At 39.3% G+C, this 19,845-nt stretch overlaps 1 protein-coding gene across 15 annotated transcripts in view; it reads right to left on the reverse strand.

The window, feature by feature from the left end:
- MCTP1 (multiple C2 and transmembrane domain containing 1) overlaps positions 1-19,845 on the reverse strand; it is a 560,962-nt gene that overhangs the window by 122,079 nt on the left and 419,038 nt on the right. The window contains exon 19 of one of the 15 annotated variants that reach the window (XM_057541271.1): positions 17,951-18,694. The exons of the other annotated variants lie outside the window; for them this stretch is intronic. Coding sequence (XP_057397254.1) covers positions 18,683-18,694 — 12 coding nt within the window. The 3' untranslated portion in view covers positions 17,951-18,682. Of the gene's footprint in view, positions 1-17,950; positions 18,695-19,845 lie in introns of those variants that run through there. 15 annotated transcript variants of the gene reach the window in all.

The following is a 19,845-nucleotide window of genomic DNA, read 5'->3' on the forward strand; positions in this document are numbered from 1 at the left end:
TTTGTTGTCGTTTCTTCTGTTTTACTTCAGCCTCAATTATAGGTAAATTTTAGTCATATGAGTCTGACTTGATCTGCAATACAAGAAAGTTAGTGTGGGGAGGGAGTGTGGGAAGGCATCATGCCCCACCCAAAATCGGTTAATCGGTTTATTATTTATATGTAGTAGTTCCTAGTCCTATAACTGTTGGTTTAAATATATGTTAATTACTGCCTTCTTTAGGACCCGTTGGGCCATCCAACACTGCTCTATAGTTGACACCTCTTGTTTCTTTACTCAGTGCCCTGAACTTCCTTGTGCAAACCCTCTACCACTCTCAGTTGATGGTTTTTGACTCCACCTCTGGCTGCAGAAGGATGGACATTTGACTCAAACCTGGTCATGAGAGCAGTACCTGCTCCTGGTCATAGCGATTGGTTCAAGTATGGGCCAATCAGAACAAGTGAGACTCAACTCTGGGTCTTCGGGCCTATTGAAAAAGAGAGTCTTTTTTTCCTTACCAAAAACTAGAAGAATGTAGACCTGGGGGTGTTGATTGCCACTTAAGAGAAATCTTGCCTAAGATCAATGCTAACACAGTGAAAACTAAGCCAAAAAATGGCCAGAAACTGAGTTCTGATTGAATCATTGAAGCCCCCAGATCCAGACATGTCTGGAAGCATAATTTGGCCTCTCACACATACACATCCACATACAAAAGAAGACAGAAAGGACAATTCAGACATTTTGATGAAATTCTTACAGCTTTTGAAAAATTTAGAATTCACCCACCACCCCTGGCCCCCACCAGACTGACCTAACTAGAATCTCTGGCAGGAGGGCCCTAGAATCTATATTTTTCATTATTCCCTCAGTGCTTCTGGTGATCAGCTAATTTAGGGAACTACTATGGGCATTCATCAACACTTCTCACTCCTGTTCCAACACCATCAACGGGCCACATGAAGTTCACCTAATGCCCCAGAGGCTTCCCAGAGAACACACTACAAAATAGACAGAGTAGGCTGAGGGCCATGGTAATTTTCTTCCTGGTAGCTGCCATGCCACCACCCCTTTTCTCCTCCAGTCAAGAGAACAGACTGCAGTTATGTGGGAGAGACTTTAATGAAAGGAAGTCTCTTCTCTTCCTTCTTCTCAACAGGTTCCTGATAAAGCAGTCTCTAATCCATGTATATTCTAGAATATGTGGGGCTTACTCTCCTGATCTGTTTGACTATGACTGGTGAGAAAAGTAGGATGACCAGATAAAATATAACTTGAAAGTGGGTACCCAAATTCCATTTTTCTCATTGTCTTAGAAAATTCAGGTGGCCTGAATGGAAGGAACTAAGTTTGTCTGTTAGATCTTAGAACTCAGGGCAAGGGATTATTTGGGGGACATAGTCTCATGAGGTTTGGAGTGAGATCTCACTCGACTGGCTGGGTTTCTTTTCCCGCATTTTATAAAGCAAGAGAAATTACTCCAAATTTACCCTCCCATGTTTCTAACTTGCTTCCAATAATACTGTTCTCACAGTGCAGTTGTTTAGAAAGGTTGAGATTAACAAACTCTTCTGAGAGGATTTCCTTCCTTCAGATCTACTTAACAGGGGTTCCAGTTCCTGCAGGTTTGTTCATCCATGTCAGCTCTAAGGGTAGGCAATAGGCCCAGTATGGCCATCCCAATAAAAAGAGGGACCTTTTTATATCATTATTTTCAAACTTATCGACCTTTTTGTATCATTGGACATTCTGGGCTAGTTTTCCCCATAAAAATTTGCAAGTCTACCTTCTCAGGCCAAAATTTTGTCTAATTAGCAGGCAGATTCTAGGCACAGCATTCTACCACTGACAACTGTACCTTTTAGGAAAGTGACCACAAACCATGTGCTTTCAGAAAGCTCATGCTAATATTTTTCAAAATGGACAGGAATTCACTGTGAACAAGCTGCATGAGGTCCTCTGGGTCTCCAAAAATTAGTGGTCCTATAGAACCTGTCCCTTTGTGTTACCTTGAGTTGGGTTTTATGGGCAAGTTGTCTTGATGGAAAGGAATTTCCAGTGAGATGAAACAAGATGTGTTCTACCCTCTTTCACAGTGGCCCACACTTTCTTCTTTTTAACTTGTACCTTAATGACTTGTTATCTCTTGACTGAGCTAGATGCAGAGTGTGAAGAGAAGAGAGAAAAAGCATCTCCTAAAGTATTGATGCCATGGTGTTATTGTCACAAAATAGGTGTGAGCTTAAAAAACAAATAGCCTACCATTTACTTAGTATTGAAAAAATGGTGTTAAGATTAATCATCTTAAAACCCAAATAATTACTTTTGGCAGATATTCTGTGACACTTAGCTCACTTACAGCTAACCCCTCTGAACAGGATTCCATCATCTGAGGGTAGCAAGTTTTGGTTGAGGACTCACAGGAAGTTAAAAGGTAAGCTCTTCTATGAGTGCTCTAATGGAACTTCCTGATGTCTATGGCACTGGGAGTTTCATTAACACTCTCTTTAACATTTTTGCAGGCTAAAATAATCACAGTCATGCTCTTTGGCATAGAATTTTGAGGTTTGTGAGAAAAATCTTGTCCCATTCTCAGCCCATGTCCATGTGGAGGCGAGGTGGCATTTCACAGACGTATGTTTTGGTTAGGCTTCTCAACTTTTAAAAGAGTTGTCAACTGTATTCCCATCTCAGCTGAGGCTTAAAGCATGGTCTGTCCCTAATTGGCAACAGAATATTTGCACTCCAAGTACTTGTCAAAAGAGGATAACACTGAATGCTTGCTGCCCAGTGCCTATCAAAAATCAGTCATAGGAAATCGTATTTATGGAAGGTTGCCTGAAGGACATATATTCCCTTTTAGATATTCTACATTTTATTTTTGGATTTAGCCAAACCATTTGAGAGTAACATACTTAAACCCCATGGCTACGCCACTTCAAAATAACAGTTATCATTTGTGGTTATGTGCCTAGCACTGAACTAGGTGTTTTTCATGCACTTGGAATAATCTTTAAAATAATTGTGCAAAACAAGGGTGAATATCTGCTTTCCAGAGGAGGAGGAAACAATCCTGGCACCATCAAACCGCTTGTTCAAGACCACCCAGCAAGTAAACAGCAGAATCACAATTCAAACCAAAGTCTGTCTGGCTCCAAATTTCATGCCCTGTATACAGAGCTTCCGTTGTTTTACTGAATTGTATTTTGGTGCTGCAGCAGCCCCTATTGAGGGCAAGTATAAGACAGAATTCTATGAAGCACAGCATTGTACTTAACTCTGGAGATTTTGTTCACGTTATACATTGTCAACTTGATGGAGGCTCTTGAATAAGAATTTCTAAGGTCTCAGTACTGGACATAGTTGGACTTTCACTGAGTAACTAATAGGCTTCATATAAAATATTAAGAAGATTGGGAATCATGTAACTAGTAGTTTTCCCCTTAATCTGCTTTCTGGGAAGCCCAGATTCCAAGTTTTGACCTTCCTCTATCTAGTACTTGAGCTATGAATTTTATGTGCTACCTTCACCATTAGCATCATCTTACTTATCTCCCGACTCTCCAGTCATCAGTGTGATTCCTTTACTTACACATTAACTTGCTATACTGAATGTATTTTTGTAATTCACTTCCATTATTTTCCTGGAATGAGACAGAATATAATCAAACCCAAATAAGAAGTCTGTACCTATTAAGCATTTAGTCTCAGGACCCGTGCTAACTGGAATATTTTCTTTTTTAATCTTCATAGTAATTGTGAACTAGATTATATTATTAGCCCCATTTTACAGATGAAGAAAATGAGGTTCAGAGAGGTTAAGTAAAATGTCCAAAGTCATACAGCAGAGCCAGATTTCTGGCTGACTCCAGAATCTGAACTACTAACCACTATGCTGTACCTCTTCAGCTCCATATCATGGTCAGTTAATAAGAATAGATGGACACAGTAGAATGGGAATAAAAGGATACATAAGAGAAAGAAAAAAGAAAAGACGGGAAAAAGATGCCCTAAAGAGAAGAAAAGGAGCAAGTAAAAATAGATGAAAAGTCAGGTAGAGAAAAGGAATGAAAGTTAATAGAGAAGAGGAAGAGCATGGGACAGAGATGGAATGTGTTCACAACTGGGCCTCCGAAGTGTATAATCGTGTGAACTGTCAGAATGACTTTTTCTGACATTTCAGCCACAAGTATTACCAACACACAAGTACCAACTCTTCACTATAAACGTCTATATGTAAACTTCACTATAAACTTCTGTATCTCTTCTTGTCTGAAACACTCCTTTGCCCACATATATGCTATCGTCTATTGTTATTTATCCCATTTAGTGTTTCGGCTCTCAACCCAAGTAGATTCCATCACTTGGTGGAGAATGGGGCCATACTCTTTACGGCACTGACCTAGCAGAGGCAGCATTCATGATGTTTCATAATGTTGATTTCCAGGAAAGAGCCTGGTATTTTTTTTCACTCCAAATAAATTCTTGTCTGTTGCCATTGATACACATAAAAGATTTAAGCACACACACATAAAAACAAACCCCAAATCAAACTCCTTTGTTTTTCTGACCCCAGACCAAGAAAACATCACTTTTTAGTGTCCTTCCACAGCCAGGGATATAAAAGGTGAATGTGGGGGAAAAAAAAATCACTCTTGAAAAGTACAGCGATTTACATGGGGATGTATACATCAGAATAAGTTATCCCTGGAATGTGAATTAATAATGAACCCTCCAAAACACTTTAAAAGTAGATCTTGCTATATTAGAAAACGGCTTCCTTGTTTTTACTTTCAAATGTAAGATTTATTTTTAAAATGAAGGTTTCTTTTCCCATGAAATGTTAATGGATCTGCTATAGATTAAGGAATGATATGGATTTTAAAAGTTCACATTGGAACCACCTAGGTGTCTGTGAATGTACCGTTGGAAATACCTTCGAGATTAACATCTGTCATACTGATAGTCTTTGAGAGAGTTAGCCTATGTAGCTGCCGAATTCTGTAGGTCCTATTTGGATTCGACATTCCGAAAACAACGAGAACTTCCTTGAGTTCTTAATTTTTTAGATCAAATCTAGGTTTTGTTAAGTTGGTTCCTTGTGGAAGAAATATGTAAGGTGGGGTGCACATTCCTCGTGTTTCTACACGGAAACCCTACCTCACCGTCACATTCTTGGCATCTCTCCTCAGTCTTATCTCCATGGAAGAGATTTCTAAACCCAGACAAGTTGGGTCATTTGTAAATTGCACTGACTCATTAACAAAATGAGAGGAACTACAGGATAGTGAAGCAAGCACTGGATTTGGCCCCAGGTTTAGCCCCAAATCCACCACCCATGAAGTGGGCCACTCTGGGCAAACCATGGCCCAACCAATCATGAAAGATTGTTTTGAAGATAATGCATGTGAATATGCTTTGTAGATGGTAAAACATTAACAAATTAAAGATAATTATATCCAGATTCTAGTCCATATCTAGATATAAATAGAGGAAAGACTCTGGATGCTCATTCTGCTGCTGCCGATTAGTTAACATTTATTGAGTGATGTGAGATTTATGCCAGAACACATGGCGCCATACATGTCTTCTAAAGTGTCGGCTACTGAAATGCAGGGTCATATTAAGAACTCGACACCAGTGTTAGGGAGACAGTGAACATGGCCAGTGAACCGAAGACGGAGAATTAAGTTGATAAGTGGGAATGCCAAGAAAAATTCTAACTACTATTGGATTACAGGGTAATGTAACTTAGAGTTGATGACACTAAGTCAAGGATACTCCTGACAAGGTAAAATGGACCTTCATATTATATCCCAGTTCCTTCAATTTTTCATCGCTAGGTATCCAACAAGAGCCTCCAAACCACTGCTGTAAGCTTCCAACTTACAGCAAATTATAAAGCATTTATTTTGTCTTTCGTAACCATATGCAAATAAGAATGTGTTAACAAAGACTTTTTATAACACTCTTGTTTACTTTTTAAACTACTAAATTTAATGCTAGAAATAATCTTTGAATGTCCTTTAAAGATACACCGAATATTTTCTTCTCACAGCCGAGAGACACCTGACATTTTAGCCATTAAGCGTGGTGTTCCATCTTGTCTACAGGATCCATTTTTACGAGTCAAAGATGCTTAAATAAGGATCCTTTGTGAACTGTGGTTAACCTAAGCTTTAATGAGTTTTCTTTTAAATGCTCTTTACAAATTGAACTCAAGTTAAGATGTTTCAGAGGGCAAATGTCCACGATGATTTCATGGGAAGGATATACACATTTTCTGGTGGCAAATATTCAGGTATTCAATTCTTTCAAATAATAAAATGGATGAGAAGAAATGTGTTAATGCCGATAATATTCAGGCTAGAGAGAAGGGAAGAAGGAAAGTTCTAAGGAAGAAACACTTCTATGGAATCTTTTACTGATCAAGCAGCAGCCTAGGACAATTTCTTTAATGAACCTACTGATGTTTGATTAGGGTATTAAAAGATTTCTTTAAAAATGGGGCAATCCCAAGGGTTCTGCAGTTTCTGTGATATCCTTAATTAATTCTACTTTGAGTTCATTATTTAACAACTGCTTCAGGAAAATAAAAGGTGTGCCTCTCTTTAGACAAATGTTTGGGAGTTATTTTATCATGCAGTCCCTCCTTGCCTAAGCTATTTCTTCTAAACGAGATTAAGAGAAGATACAGTGAGAAGCTACTTACGTTGCCAAAGGAGTGAAAGAAGTTATCCAGTTCTGCCTTGACTTTCTTAGTGTAGGGAAGAAAGTCTGCAAGTAATCACCATGCCCTTACCAAGAACAGAGCCATTTCTTGGCAGATTTAGCCAATTTCTTTAAGAGCTGTAATGTATTTTCCTCATCCTTTTATTTTATTTTATTTTTTTAACAACTTTATTGGAGTATAACTGCTTTACATTGTTGTGTTAGTTTCTGCTGTATCACAAAGTGAATCAGCTACATGTATACAAACATCCCCATATATCCTCCCTCTTGCGTCTCCCTCCCACCCTCCCTATCCCACCCCTCTAGGTGGTCACAAAGCACCAAGCTGATCTCCCTGTGCTATGCAGCTGCTTCCCACTAGCTATCTATTTTACATTTGGCAGTGTATATATGTTCATGCCACTCTCTCACTTCGTCCCAGCTTACCCTTCCCCCTCTCCCTGTCCTCAAGTCCATTCTCTACATCTGCATCTTTATTCCTGTCCTGCCCCTAGGTTTGTCAGAACCATTTTTTTTTTTTAGATTCCATATATATGTGTTAGCATACGGTATTTGTTTTTCTCTTTCTGACTTACTTCACTCTGTATGACAGACTCTAGATCCATCCACCTCACTACAAATAACTCAATTTTGTTTCTTTTTATAGCTGAGTAATATTCCATTGTATATATGTGCCACATCTTCTTTATCCATTCATCTGTCGATGGACATTTAGGTTGGTTCCATGTCCTGGCTATTGTAAATAGTGCTGCAATGAACATTGTGGTACATAACTCTTTTTGAATTATGGTTTTCTCAGGGTATATGCCCAGTAGTGGGATTGCTGGGTCATATGATAGAATAGAGCCATTTCTTCCCCAGCTTTCAAAACTTCATTTCTACCTAAGGTTATTTTTGTTGGGGACATATGCCAGTGATTGCTTTGATGGACAACTTAAACATTTAGATCTTCCTCTAGAAATTGCTTTGAAAAAGTACATTTGGCCTTTTTTGACTCATATTCCACGCTTTATCCTTTGACTTCTTCCCTCAGTCATTCAGATATAGGTTCTTTTCTCTTGATTTGGGTTATCTGAACACACACACACACACACTCTCCTTCGAATGACTTCATGACAAGTGGTCTGAGTCGGAGCAGTACCTTAAATTTCAGCTGCCCTGTTGGCTCCTGTATTTACAACATCTGAATTTATTGTGGGCCCTTGTAGTGCAATTTTTGACACATCATTAAGCTCCCTTTTCATTGGGAGCCTAAGGGCATATTCAGGCTCACTGTGAAGAGCAAGCCTAAATAACAGTTAAAACACGTGTCATGAGCTGCAAGGGGCTTGTTTGTCAGCAGGGCAAATAGTTCACTGCAGCTCCAGCAATACCCTACAACAGGGTGGGTAGAGATAATGAGATAACCACACACCACAAGTGAGTTGTTCATCTTTGTCTTCAAGCATCTAAGAACACAGTTATCTCAGTAGGATGGTGCACCCTGGAGAGTTATAAATATCTTTCAGAAGGTAAAGAAAAATAGTCAAAGAAAACACACCTGAAAAATGTAAGCAAAAGAAGAGTTGTGAGCAATTTTTTTAAAGCAAAATTTCATCTATACCAGAACTTACTGAATCAGGCCGATAAGTTCTGTGTGCCTTTTTTGGCAATATGTTTTCTTTTAATTGTATGCAGATTTATTCTAATGTTATGATGCTAATCAACCTGTGTAGCTATAATAATATAAAGGCAATGTCAACACCTCATCAACTAATCACACTGCTTCTTTCATCCTAGACACTGTATCCTCCCTACACAACACAAAAGTACTATAAAAATTATTTATACAAATAAACTATTATCTAAAGACTAAAAAGGCATAATAAATTATGTGTAACATGTCCCAATTATGTGATAATTTCTTTGTTTTAATTATTCGTATAGTTTTAATGAAGGGGTTGCTAGAAGGTGGAACCATTTTTATATTTAATGGAAAAAACAAATTTGTTTTTAAGAATGAAAACAAAGATAATTAGCTCTCAAATTAGAGGCATACTAATATATGCATGCTCCTAAATTATTACCAGGACTATTACTTTGTTCGTGCTATCAGAACTTTTCTTTCTGGAGCTCTGCTGTTGGCTATTCAAGTTATTTTTCCCATTTCTGTTAAATGTATTAATATCTTGCTGTTCATCAAGTGCCAAAATAAAGGTTAAAAAAGTTCCCGAGATTATCTACTGAAGAAAAATTGGGGTGGGTGATGACAACTATGATCTTTCAAGATGCAGTTTATGAATGCATAATAACTTAAGAAAGTGAGAAAAAAATAGATTTATCAAGAAAAGAGAGAACTATCCTAAATTCAACACAGCAAATCAGCAAATTTCTTCAGGGAAAGACATCAAATTTGAAAGGCATCAATACTTTTCTGCTGTCACCAAACTGTTATTTATGCTCATGTGCCAGCTGGATTTGTGTATGTGCGTGCATAATCTTTTTCTCACCACTGATGTCATCATTAAAGCTGTGCAAGATTTTTGATTTTCGCTTTGCACAATCTTCAGGGGAGACTTGGACATTATGGTGAAAAGTTTGTGACAAGTTTATAAAAGTAAGAAATGTAGACTTTATGGCAGTGAAATTTCACCACTGTAAAACAGAGGAAGCTCTCCTGACTGTGTATTATCTGGTCTTTCCAATCCCCATTAAAGAACCACACAGAAAAATTGCAGATAAATAGGTAGGTAACTGTTTTGTTTTGTTTTTTTCAGTCGGGGGAAAGAGAGACATTTGGTATCACCCATGTAACACTCCCCAGAACTAGCTGTTTTGAATTTTAAGCATATTCTAGAATTTTTTCAAGACATACTTTTTTTTACAACACGCAGAAAGCTACTGACCACTAGACATCTGTTTCTCCAGGCATAAACTAGTACTGCTTTTTATGGCTGTAAGCCTTATTTATGAGGTTTATAAGGCTTCAGGACATGAAGATTTTAGGAAGTTTTGTTCACAAAATCTCAAAGCTGCAATGAATTAATTTTCAGACTAGGAGTCAGTAACTGGGGAACAATAGTGAAGGCTCATCATGAGGAAGAGACACCCATGGCAAGCCAGAAGCAGCTCGTTCTAGAGTTGGAGATTTCAGGCTGCACAGGTGGCCACCTGTACAGGGTGTGCAGGGCGGAGCCAGTGAAAGGGGTCCCTTCCCACATCATCCACATGGCTTCACTCAATCTTCATTTCTGACTGGCCTGACAGTTCCTTCAGTCAGGAAACATATTCGTCTGTCTAACTCTTTCAGCAGTTCTGCAGTTTCTCCGGAAACAATCTAACCCAAAATAACCCTTCCCAAAACAACTCTTCGTTGGGAGACCTAGTGACTGGATTAGGCAATAGTGTACTGTTATTATACATTACCTTTCTTAGCTTAGTTAGCAGTTAAGAATGCATAGGTTTGAGGAGGGGATTTTTGAAAGGGAAGTAAACTGATTTTTACTGAGTGTCTCTTATAGGAGTGGCTCAGTAAATAGATCTCTTTCGGACGTTTTCTTCCTTTATTTGAAGAGAACCCTGCAAGGTAGGTATGAGTTTCCCCATTCTGACAAAGGAGCTAACTGAAGGTCCGAAAGGTTAGCTAACTTGTCCAATGCAGAAAATATAACAGAAAGGAGTTATAATGGCCTGGGTCTGAAGCCTGTCTCTGTCCTAGTAGCTCCGTGGCAATGGGCAAGAGACATCACATCTCTGAGCTTCTTTGTCCTCATCTATGGGGTTATCGTCTGTCAAGAGCATGGATGCTCTCTATGTACACCAATTTGATGGGTGCCTGACCCATCACATGTGCCCACTAAAAAGGTCGCCTCTGCCAGGGCTGTGATCCTCAGGACTTGGCACCACCACGGCATCATCATTACCACACTTAGATTCTAATTTGCATCCAGCCTGTCTTTCTTTAAAGCTCTTGCCCTTTCCTCAATATAGTTCTTCAAACTGGATTATAGGAAGAATGAAGGAAAGAATAAACCCATCTGTATGTCTGCATTGTGTCATTGAGAGGTACTCGTATAGCCAAAGGTATACGAGTCCTAACTGGTCCTCAAGGGCTTACTATCCAGCTGGGGAGAGAAGATATACACATAGGACCGATTTAATACAGAAAACATGATATTGTGTTGTGAAGCAGCACAATGAAGAGTAAAGACAGAAAGCACTTGAGGAGTTGAGGGGTTTTCATTACTCTATTTCTTCACCTTCTCCAGTCTCCTGTGATTTTTCTGGTTACCATGGAAGCTGGAATCAACTCAGATTCTTTATAAAGACACTCAGGGTTGAGACTTACTGCTGGAAGATTTATACTATGAAATTCCCTTTCCCTGGTGATTTTAAGATTTCACAGTCTGAGCCTTTGTCTTTGGAACAGATTTAAAAGACCCACCCGATTGCTCATGGTTTTGTCCAAAGTGGCAACCTTAGTTGCTTATTATATAAACTGGAGCTGATAAAATGTGCAATTTCCCATTTATTACATCTTTGCTTCTCTTAGACAAAAAGACAAGGTATTATTGGATCCTGCTGTATGGTTTAAAAATCATGGACTTATAGGGTTTCCCTGGTGGCACAGTGGTTGAGAGTCTGCCTGCCGATGCAGGGGACATGGGTTCGAGCCCTGGTCTGGGAGGATCCCACATTCCGTGGAGCAACGGGGCCTGTGAGCCACAACTACTGAGCCTGCGTGTCTGGAGCCTGTGCTCCGCAACAAGAGAGGCCGCGATAGTGAGAGGCCTGCGCACCGCGATGAAGAGTGGCCCCCACTTGCCGCAACTAGAGAAAGCTCTCGCACAGAAACGAAGACCCAACACAGCCAAAAATAAATAAATAAATTAATTAATTAAAAACAAAAAAAAATCATGGACTTATAAATGAGGGCCATTTGCATCCCAGGAAGCAAAGAGGTTTTGACTGGAAATATACTCTGCTGTATATAGGACTCTCAGTATAGTGCTTTTTACCCTAAAAGCAAAGCTTCTTGTGGAAAACCTGACTTTTCATCTCTTTCCAGGAAGATTCTACGGTTTTGACAGAAGCGAAACTGAGTCACACTGTCCCTGGAGGGGTAAGCCAAGCTCGTGGTTAAGAACAGAGCTAGTCTGTTTGGGTACAAAACTACTACTTAGCAGCCACGGGTCTCTGGGTAAGTTGCTTCACCCCTCTGTTCCTCAGTGTCTTCAGCTGTATGTAAATTAAGGATAATAGGAGTAACTACCTTATGAGATTGTTATGATGATTAAATGAGTTCCTATTTATAAAGTCCTTAGAACAAAGCCTGGCACATGGTAAGCACAACTTTAAGTGTAGGTTAAATGAGTAAGAGCTGAGCTTGCTTAAACATTTCTAGAGCTAGTTTTCTCTTTAAAAAATATTTATTTATTTATTTGGCTGTGCCAGGTCTTAGTTGCGGCATGCAGGATCTTCACTGGGGCATGCAGGATCTAGTTTCCTGCAGGGATCGAACCCTGGCCCCCTGCATTGGGAGCGTGGAGTCTTAACCACTGGACCACCAGGGAAGTACCGAGCTAGTTTTCTTTAAGCAGCTCTCTGGTTAGAGGGCAGAACAAGTAAATATCTGAAATCTGAAGCCCTTGGGTTTGAGGGTAGGGAAGGGGGCACTGGTTAACTGATCAGCCACCTCTTAAAGTAGAATGAGTCTCAATAAGGGCCCCCAAATCAGACGACTCTTCATGCTCACAGAACGGTAAAGTATTCATCGGTATATTTAACATTCGCTTATGCTTGCAAAGAGTCAGAAAGGCAGACATCCTGAGGCACAGCTCTTGGACAGGACTTTTGGCAAATGATATTTAGACATTCCTTCACATACCGCTATTTGATTTTAGGCAGTGATTTGTTAACTGGGTCATCTGTAACACATATCCCTTCCTTTTTTTGGAAATACACCTGTTTCTGGGATTTGATTTGGCTCCTAATTCAAACAGACCTCCAAGTGCTCTGAAACAAAATCAACCTAAAATTATACACTTTTCTAGAGTTACATTTAGGCCATATGGTTTAAGTTGTCCAAATGTCACAGAAGTAACAGCAGCAGCCATCATCATGCTTTACACTTACCCAGCATCTTTCCTGCCAGAATATTATGTAAGTTATAAAAGTTGCATTAAGATAGAGGTGTTAACCCTAATTCCAAAAGGACAGTCACTGCTGTGTTTCGGTTTAGCTCCATTCCATGGTGGATTGCTACATGAGAACTTCTCAAAGTCCATAATAGTTTCATGATGGTGTTCTTAATAACTGATAATGTCTCAACTGTGACCTCTTATGATATGGAAAATGGGTGGCAGGCATGTAGGACCAAGACCTTTTTCTTGGGTCTCTGAGAGGACTCAACTAAATTATTAGACTCACTGCAGTAGAGTCAGAGAACAATGGCCAGGAAGTCATTTCCAGAAACTCCTGTAAAATGCATTGGAAACGTCTGGGCAGTGAGGACATCTCAGTGCATCATCTTAAATCTTCACCCATCTGAACTTGAAATTCTCTAGCAGATGACCAGATCTGTTTCTTAGCATCCAGCACCTTGCGAGATATATAGGAGGTACTCAATAAACAAATGCTGGACAAATAAATGTATTAAATGCATAATTAGCCTGTTGCAACAACCAGAGAGCTTTACAGTATATATCTGGAGTAAATGTGATGGATTTAGGCAGAGCAAAGACAAGGACAAGGGACACTTGTCCTTGCTGGACAAGGGAAATGATACAGTGTTGGCACGGGCAGGTGTGGACCCGTGGGATGAAAGGGATCCTGAGAGTTGTTAGTGGTGAATTCTCTAAGTAGTATGGTGTGACTCAAGACAAAATTCCAGCTTGATTTGGCCTAGAATTAGTCCTGTGGTGTTGAATGTCTTTGGAACTATCTAGGCTGGAATACTGTGAAGATCTATGCTTGCCTGCTCATCAACCAACTAAACAATCAATGAACTGACTAACCAAGCCATGGGCTAGGTGCTAGGACCCAGAGATGAATACTTTTCTCAGGTGCCATCCTGCAGTCAATAAGCTCACAGTGAAATGCAAGAGCTCAAAATTCAATTTTTTTAAACATTTTGCCCCATACAGGTACTTGGCTATCATCTCCAAGTTGAAGTCATCACATCTGAATATCCAGGAAGTTTTATAATCAACTGTAACCATGCCTTTGGGTCAACATCCCATTACTGCCAGATTCTGCTTTACCTGCTTACCCAGAATAGAAAGACATTAAGCTAATATGTATTATTTCCCCTGCAGTCGAGTTTTTACACTGGAATACTAAAAAATACCAGGGTTTATACAGCAGTTTGCTGATGGCAGGCAGAGGTAAGGCTAAACAAGATAGGAAACTTTTTTTTATTGCTGGGAATTTTAAGAAGATGTAAAATAAGCTTGAAAATGTTTCATAATAGAATGGCTGTCATATTTATTTAAAAATCATGTGAGGCTTCAAAAAAATTTCTTGTCCACCATGGTCCCTTTCAGGCTGGGCAGCCCAGGCCTCCTTGTGATGGGCGTTCACTCTGCTCTACTGATGACTGATGACAGGGTATCTGGGAAGCAATGAGACACAAACCCAACACTGGGTTTGAAGTCTGGCTCTAGCACTTTCTAACTCTGTGATATCAGACAAATTTCTCTTTCAGAGCTTAGATTTCCTCTTCCATGAAATGCTAAAATAACAGCACCTTCCTTAAAAGATGATTATAAAGATCACATGATGACATTTGTACACCGCCAGGCATATCATATATGCTCGATAAATATTCATTCTCTTTAATTGAAAGAAACTAATTCACACATCACATTCTAGTACTTTCTATACCTCGATTCAGTATTTAATTATGTCCTCTGGTAATAACTAGAGATCTAGAATAATGACCTCAGGCTAAGCACTAGAAATATGGCTGCATCTGACCACCAGAGGGGATACAAAGTCAAGTCCTTTGAATCAACCTTGAATCACCATAAATGAATCCCATATGCTAAAACTGGGCTGGGTTCAAAGTGATACCCATCTTAAATGCAAATAATGTAGCTAGGGAAAATCCCCCATTCCTCAACTCTCAGGAGGATTCTTGGAGCCATCTAAATAAGTTCGAGGGTGGAAGAAACAATGAAGAGAGAATGTCCTCTAATAATACAATGATATTATAGGAAAACACAACAAAATTAGGAATCCTGGGATATACAGAGGAACATAAAGGTGACAAATAGCATCCACTTCTTCTCTCCTTTCTTACTCCTTAGTTGCAACATTAGGGGCCTGAGAAGGTGAGTGTGAGAGAAAAGCTGTGCTTAGATCTTCCAAGAGAAGAGCTTATAAGGCAAGAAGAGATTTTGACCCTGCTAGGACCATCTGATCGGGGCTTTTCATTTCCTGGGCTGCTCTAGATTTCTTAAGGCCCTCATCCTTTCCATGTAACCCCTTTGCTTCCTCTTTATTCCTTATTTTGGGTTGGGAGAGGGAAACACTTGGATTGATCAGGGCTTACTAGCCATGTGCTATGAGCACGTGATTAAACTCAGTGGACTTTCCATTTCTGAACTAGGAGTACTATCACAAGACTCAAGTACCCTTGTTAGAACAAAATAGCATAATAATTGCAATATAATCTAGACAGCAATTCCTCCTAATTTCTAGACAGGCAGTATTGCTTATCTGAAAGACAGCTAAATTTGTTTTGAGGTTGCATTTGAATATTAAACAAGCTATTTTGACAAAGCATCTGCATTCATTTGAGGTGGATTTGTGTGTGTGTGGCAGGGGTTGCTGATGAAGAGTTAGTTCTACCCTTAGGTTTGGCCATTTCAGATAAAACATCTACGTACTTGGCAGAGTAAGTGTTTACTATGGGATGCATCTTTAACAGTGGAATGCCACAGGAGACCGGGAGAGCATAGAGCTGGCTATGTGGCATGCATCCTAGGCTTAAAGGAGAGATGTAGATGGGTTCTTCCCTTGTCCCTCTAAGGTTGCCAGCCCAATTCACCAGGAAATGGAGACAGGGATTCAAGGACACACCCCTGAGGTGGAAAGGTGCCACTGAAAATAAAATAATGGCATTGCAAAGGAAGTACTTAAGAGGTTGGCAACCTCAGACACAATGGTGGCAAAAGGGAACTTAAATCACAAATCCATGGTTAATAATGAAGACTGGCACTTAGAATGGAAACGCTCTTAGGATGTAACTTTTCCCCATTAAAAACAGCTGAAAAACAAAACTGATTTTCTATGCCGTTGCTACTCCTCATTTCATAGTGGCACAACTCCCACCCCAAATGTTGTGGAATTATATTCAGTATAGATTTGTTTATCAGTTCTTCTACCCTATCTATTTTTCAGCAGCTGATTAGTCTCCCTGGGAGGTAGACACATCTCTGATCAAGAGCTGCTTGACTCTTTCCCATCCTCACACATGCATCCCAATATCCACATTACTTATAATAAATGTGCTTCTATGTACATATATAAACATATTTGTATGCATATATGTTCCCAATACTGTATTCAAAGACACATTCCAAATGGATGTATATATGCATTCATATACATATAGGAATCCAAATGGATTCCCAGAGGGAAATGTGGAACACATTGTTAAAATGTCTGTCATCCACGTAAGAGAAACAGAAATGTGCTGGGCATTGAATTTGCATACAGCCCCGAGCTCAGAGGTTCCTGTATGTGCACCGTTCTCCTGTTCTTGATGATGGGCATATCTGACAGAAAGATTCTGTCAGGATTAGCTCAGGAAAAACACCCCCAAGGAGATAATTTGAAGACATACTGAGAATTTGCCTCAATACATGAAAATAAACATGAAATCCTCAGCACTCTCTGCACATTGAGAAGTTCCCACCAACACCCCGCTGCACACCGGGGGATAATCTACTGGAGCTAATTAACACCAGTCATACACAGAGCTGTTAGAAGTGGTTGCCACTTAGGATTGATTTAGTTGCTGCAGTGCTTAAAAGAGACTTGAGAAGGTTTTTGTGTAAATGTGGGAGGAAAGAGGAGGAAATAAAAGTGTATAAACAGCTGCAGAATTAAAAGGTGTTAAGGTCTTTTTCTCCCCCTGAAGACATTAGGGAAACTTATTGAGAAACTATTAGTATTCCAGTAAAGAAAGCTTTTTACTTGATTTTATGTTTCCTTCCACGTCAAAATTACACACACACACACACTCTCTCTCTCTCTCTCTCTCTCTCAATGCAGAGTCTATAGATTGTGGCCATGAAAAAGGGCATGTTTTACTTCATAAGCAGACAAGCTCTTTGTTAGATGCTAACATATGGATTGTGTCATCTAAAAAAACAACAATCTTTTATCTCCATGTCTACTTCTCACTTTATTTTACCCTTCTGAAATATGTAGATTTTCAGCAAAATTATTAATTGGTAACATGTCTTAGGAAAAATCATCAAGGAATAAAAGGCCACAAACAATTCCTTCTTACTAAACTATCTTTGTGATATGATAAGGACAGAACAAGTCTAACTACTTTAAAATGTTCTTCCTCAAAGTGAATGTCATGGATGCTATCTATGAATAAACAATATCTCTGATAATCATGACACTGAAATATCACAACTGAGTAAATAGAGGTTTCAGCAACCTGCTTTTTATTACTGCAACACCACGGAAGTAATATTAAAAAGACCATTAGTGTAAATCCCATTAAGTCAGGCTTTGTGAAAATTGAGAGAGTTGCAATTGATTTTTTGCCCTGGTAAAAGGGTTTACCAAAGAAAATTATAATGACATAAAAAGGATTTCAGGGGAGAGAATGTGTACTTTGGATTTGAGAGTCTACTTTTTATTTTAGCTATACCATTTGTATCTGATATCGCTAGAAATCATTTTTGATTCAGGGTAGTTCTATTTGGCTATGTTTTGCTTTCTGTTAGTCGAGATACTGCTTATTAAGAATAATAAAGCCTACATGAAAAATTCTGTAAAATATATTTTTCCATAGGTCTAGACTAGCCTAGAAAATAAAATTCAACAAAAACACACTGACATTGAGTATCTGCTATATTCAAAGTCCTCTACCACATCCTCGGTAGAATAGAGAAACACACTCAATCTCTTCTCCATCCTTTAGAGGTTCAACCCAGGAGGGAAGACAGACACATTCACAAAGAACTGGGGAATGGCAAATAGGTTCATATTGAGAATCAACTCAAAATAACTGGAGCTATTTAGCTACCTGGAGTGTTTTGTAGAGATACGACAGGGGTGCTCGTGCTTGTGCTGTGATCAATTTATAATGTCTGTTGAGAGAGGGCATTAGCAGTGTAGAACATAGGCAATGTCTCTGCCAACTCTGGCCTAGAAGATGGAATATAAGGATGGGGTTAGATTATATGTAAGAAATAAGGTTTGAATGGTTAGTGAGGTTTTATTTTCACTATCTTTCAAAAAATAACCAATTGTTAGCCAGGGTTTTGGAGCCATTAATTGTGCCTCCTTATATGAATTTCAGAGTGGTTGATGTAGAAAATAAAAGCATGAACAAAGTATTCAATATTAAAACCGAAGGTACAAAAGTTTACAAGTGTCATAAATACAAAATGAGAGATTGCTTTGAACTGGACACAATAGTACAGAAGAAGTCAGGGGTTCTCAGAATTTGCAGTGTGGGACCAGCATATCTGAATGAGGCAAACAGGCTGATTATTAGGTAGAGAGAAAGGTTGTGTTCTTGCAAAATTAAAATTTTTTTTTTTGCTATGTCTCCAAATATTAACTAAAAGAGGCTAGCTGGAAGCAGCTTCTCATTCTACTCTCTAGATAGAACAGAAATCATGTACCAAAGAGGACTATGAAAGGTCGCCCTCCACCTTTATTTCCCCTCATTCTGCTTCTTGGATGTTCCCCCATTAGCACTGTCTTCAAGTGACGTCACGAACTGACAAGCCTTTCACTCTTCATTCTTTAAAAGAAGTAGGAGAGAGAAGGAAAGCTGAAAAATATTTCAACAAATGTGTGGACATATTTGTATTCATTTCATTAATTTACTTCTATAGCTAAACTCATCTACTCCAAGAGCACTAAAACTTTATGGATGCCAGTTTAAGAGCCTACTTTGTCTTCTGGGTCTACGGAGGCAGAGAGGCGTGCCCGAGGCACGGAAAGATGGAATGAAGAGTATCAGAACGTCAGTCTCACTGACATGCCGGCAGCTCCTCAACTGCCAGTTGTAGAAACATTTTCGGAACCTCCTTCACTCACAAGTTTTACTTTACATTGATGATTTTTAAAAACAATAGTTACCATTTTCCCATCCTGCTCCAGCAATTTCTGGTTTCTTTCCTTGGTCTTTTGAAACTCTATTTCCTTTCCTCTCTTGAATTTAGTTCTTCCTTTTCCACTTGATAATGTATCCTTTTGTGGAAGGAACCCAGCTGGGTTTTCTAGGCTGACTTCACATTAGAATAACCTCAGGATAGTTGGATTTTACTCATCAGACCTGGCCCCTATCCAAGACCAGTTACATCAGAATCATTCAAGGGCAGAAACTGCAGTGTGTGTGCGTGGGCGTGTGCATGTATGTTCTTCTAATGTACCCTTAGGGATTCTAATGAACATCCAATAGAGTGGATTACAGTAGACCAGGTGTGCTCAAGGTGTGGTCCCCAGACCGGCATCGTCAGCATCACCTGTAAACTTGTTAAAAATGCAAATCTCTGAGCCTTACTTACCTTCACCCCAGTACATCAGAAACTTGGAATCAGGGCCCAGATTTCTGCGTTTTTAAGATTCTTCTAGGTGATTCTGAAACATGTTAAAATTTGAAAGCCTCTGTGCTAGATCCTGATCCAGAAGCATCAGGATCACCCAAGAGCTCTACCCTTGACCTACTGAGGTTTTTCACAAGATCCCCAGTGACGTGTATGTAGGGCAGAGGCTGAGAAGCACTGTTCCAAGAACTTACTCAAAGCTCCATGCCCTTTGCCACACAGTTGACTGTTATGATCTTATTTGAAAATGTAATAATTATTCATTTCTCAAAATGGAACCCATTTATTCTTCAGCTATTAAAATACAAACAAAGCTGTTTTTCCTATGTGGTGCCACGTCCGA

This window comes from Balaenoptera acutorostrata, chromosome 2 (genome assembly GCF_949987535.1).
Source record: "Balaenoptera acutorostrata chromosome 2, mBalAcu1.1, whole genome shotgun sequence".
Classification (NCBI taxonomy): Eukaryota; Metazoa; Chordata; class Mammalia; order Artiodactyla; family Balaenopteridae; genus Balaenoptera; species Balaenoptera acutorostrata.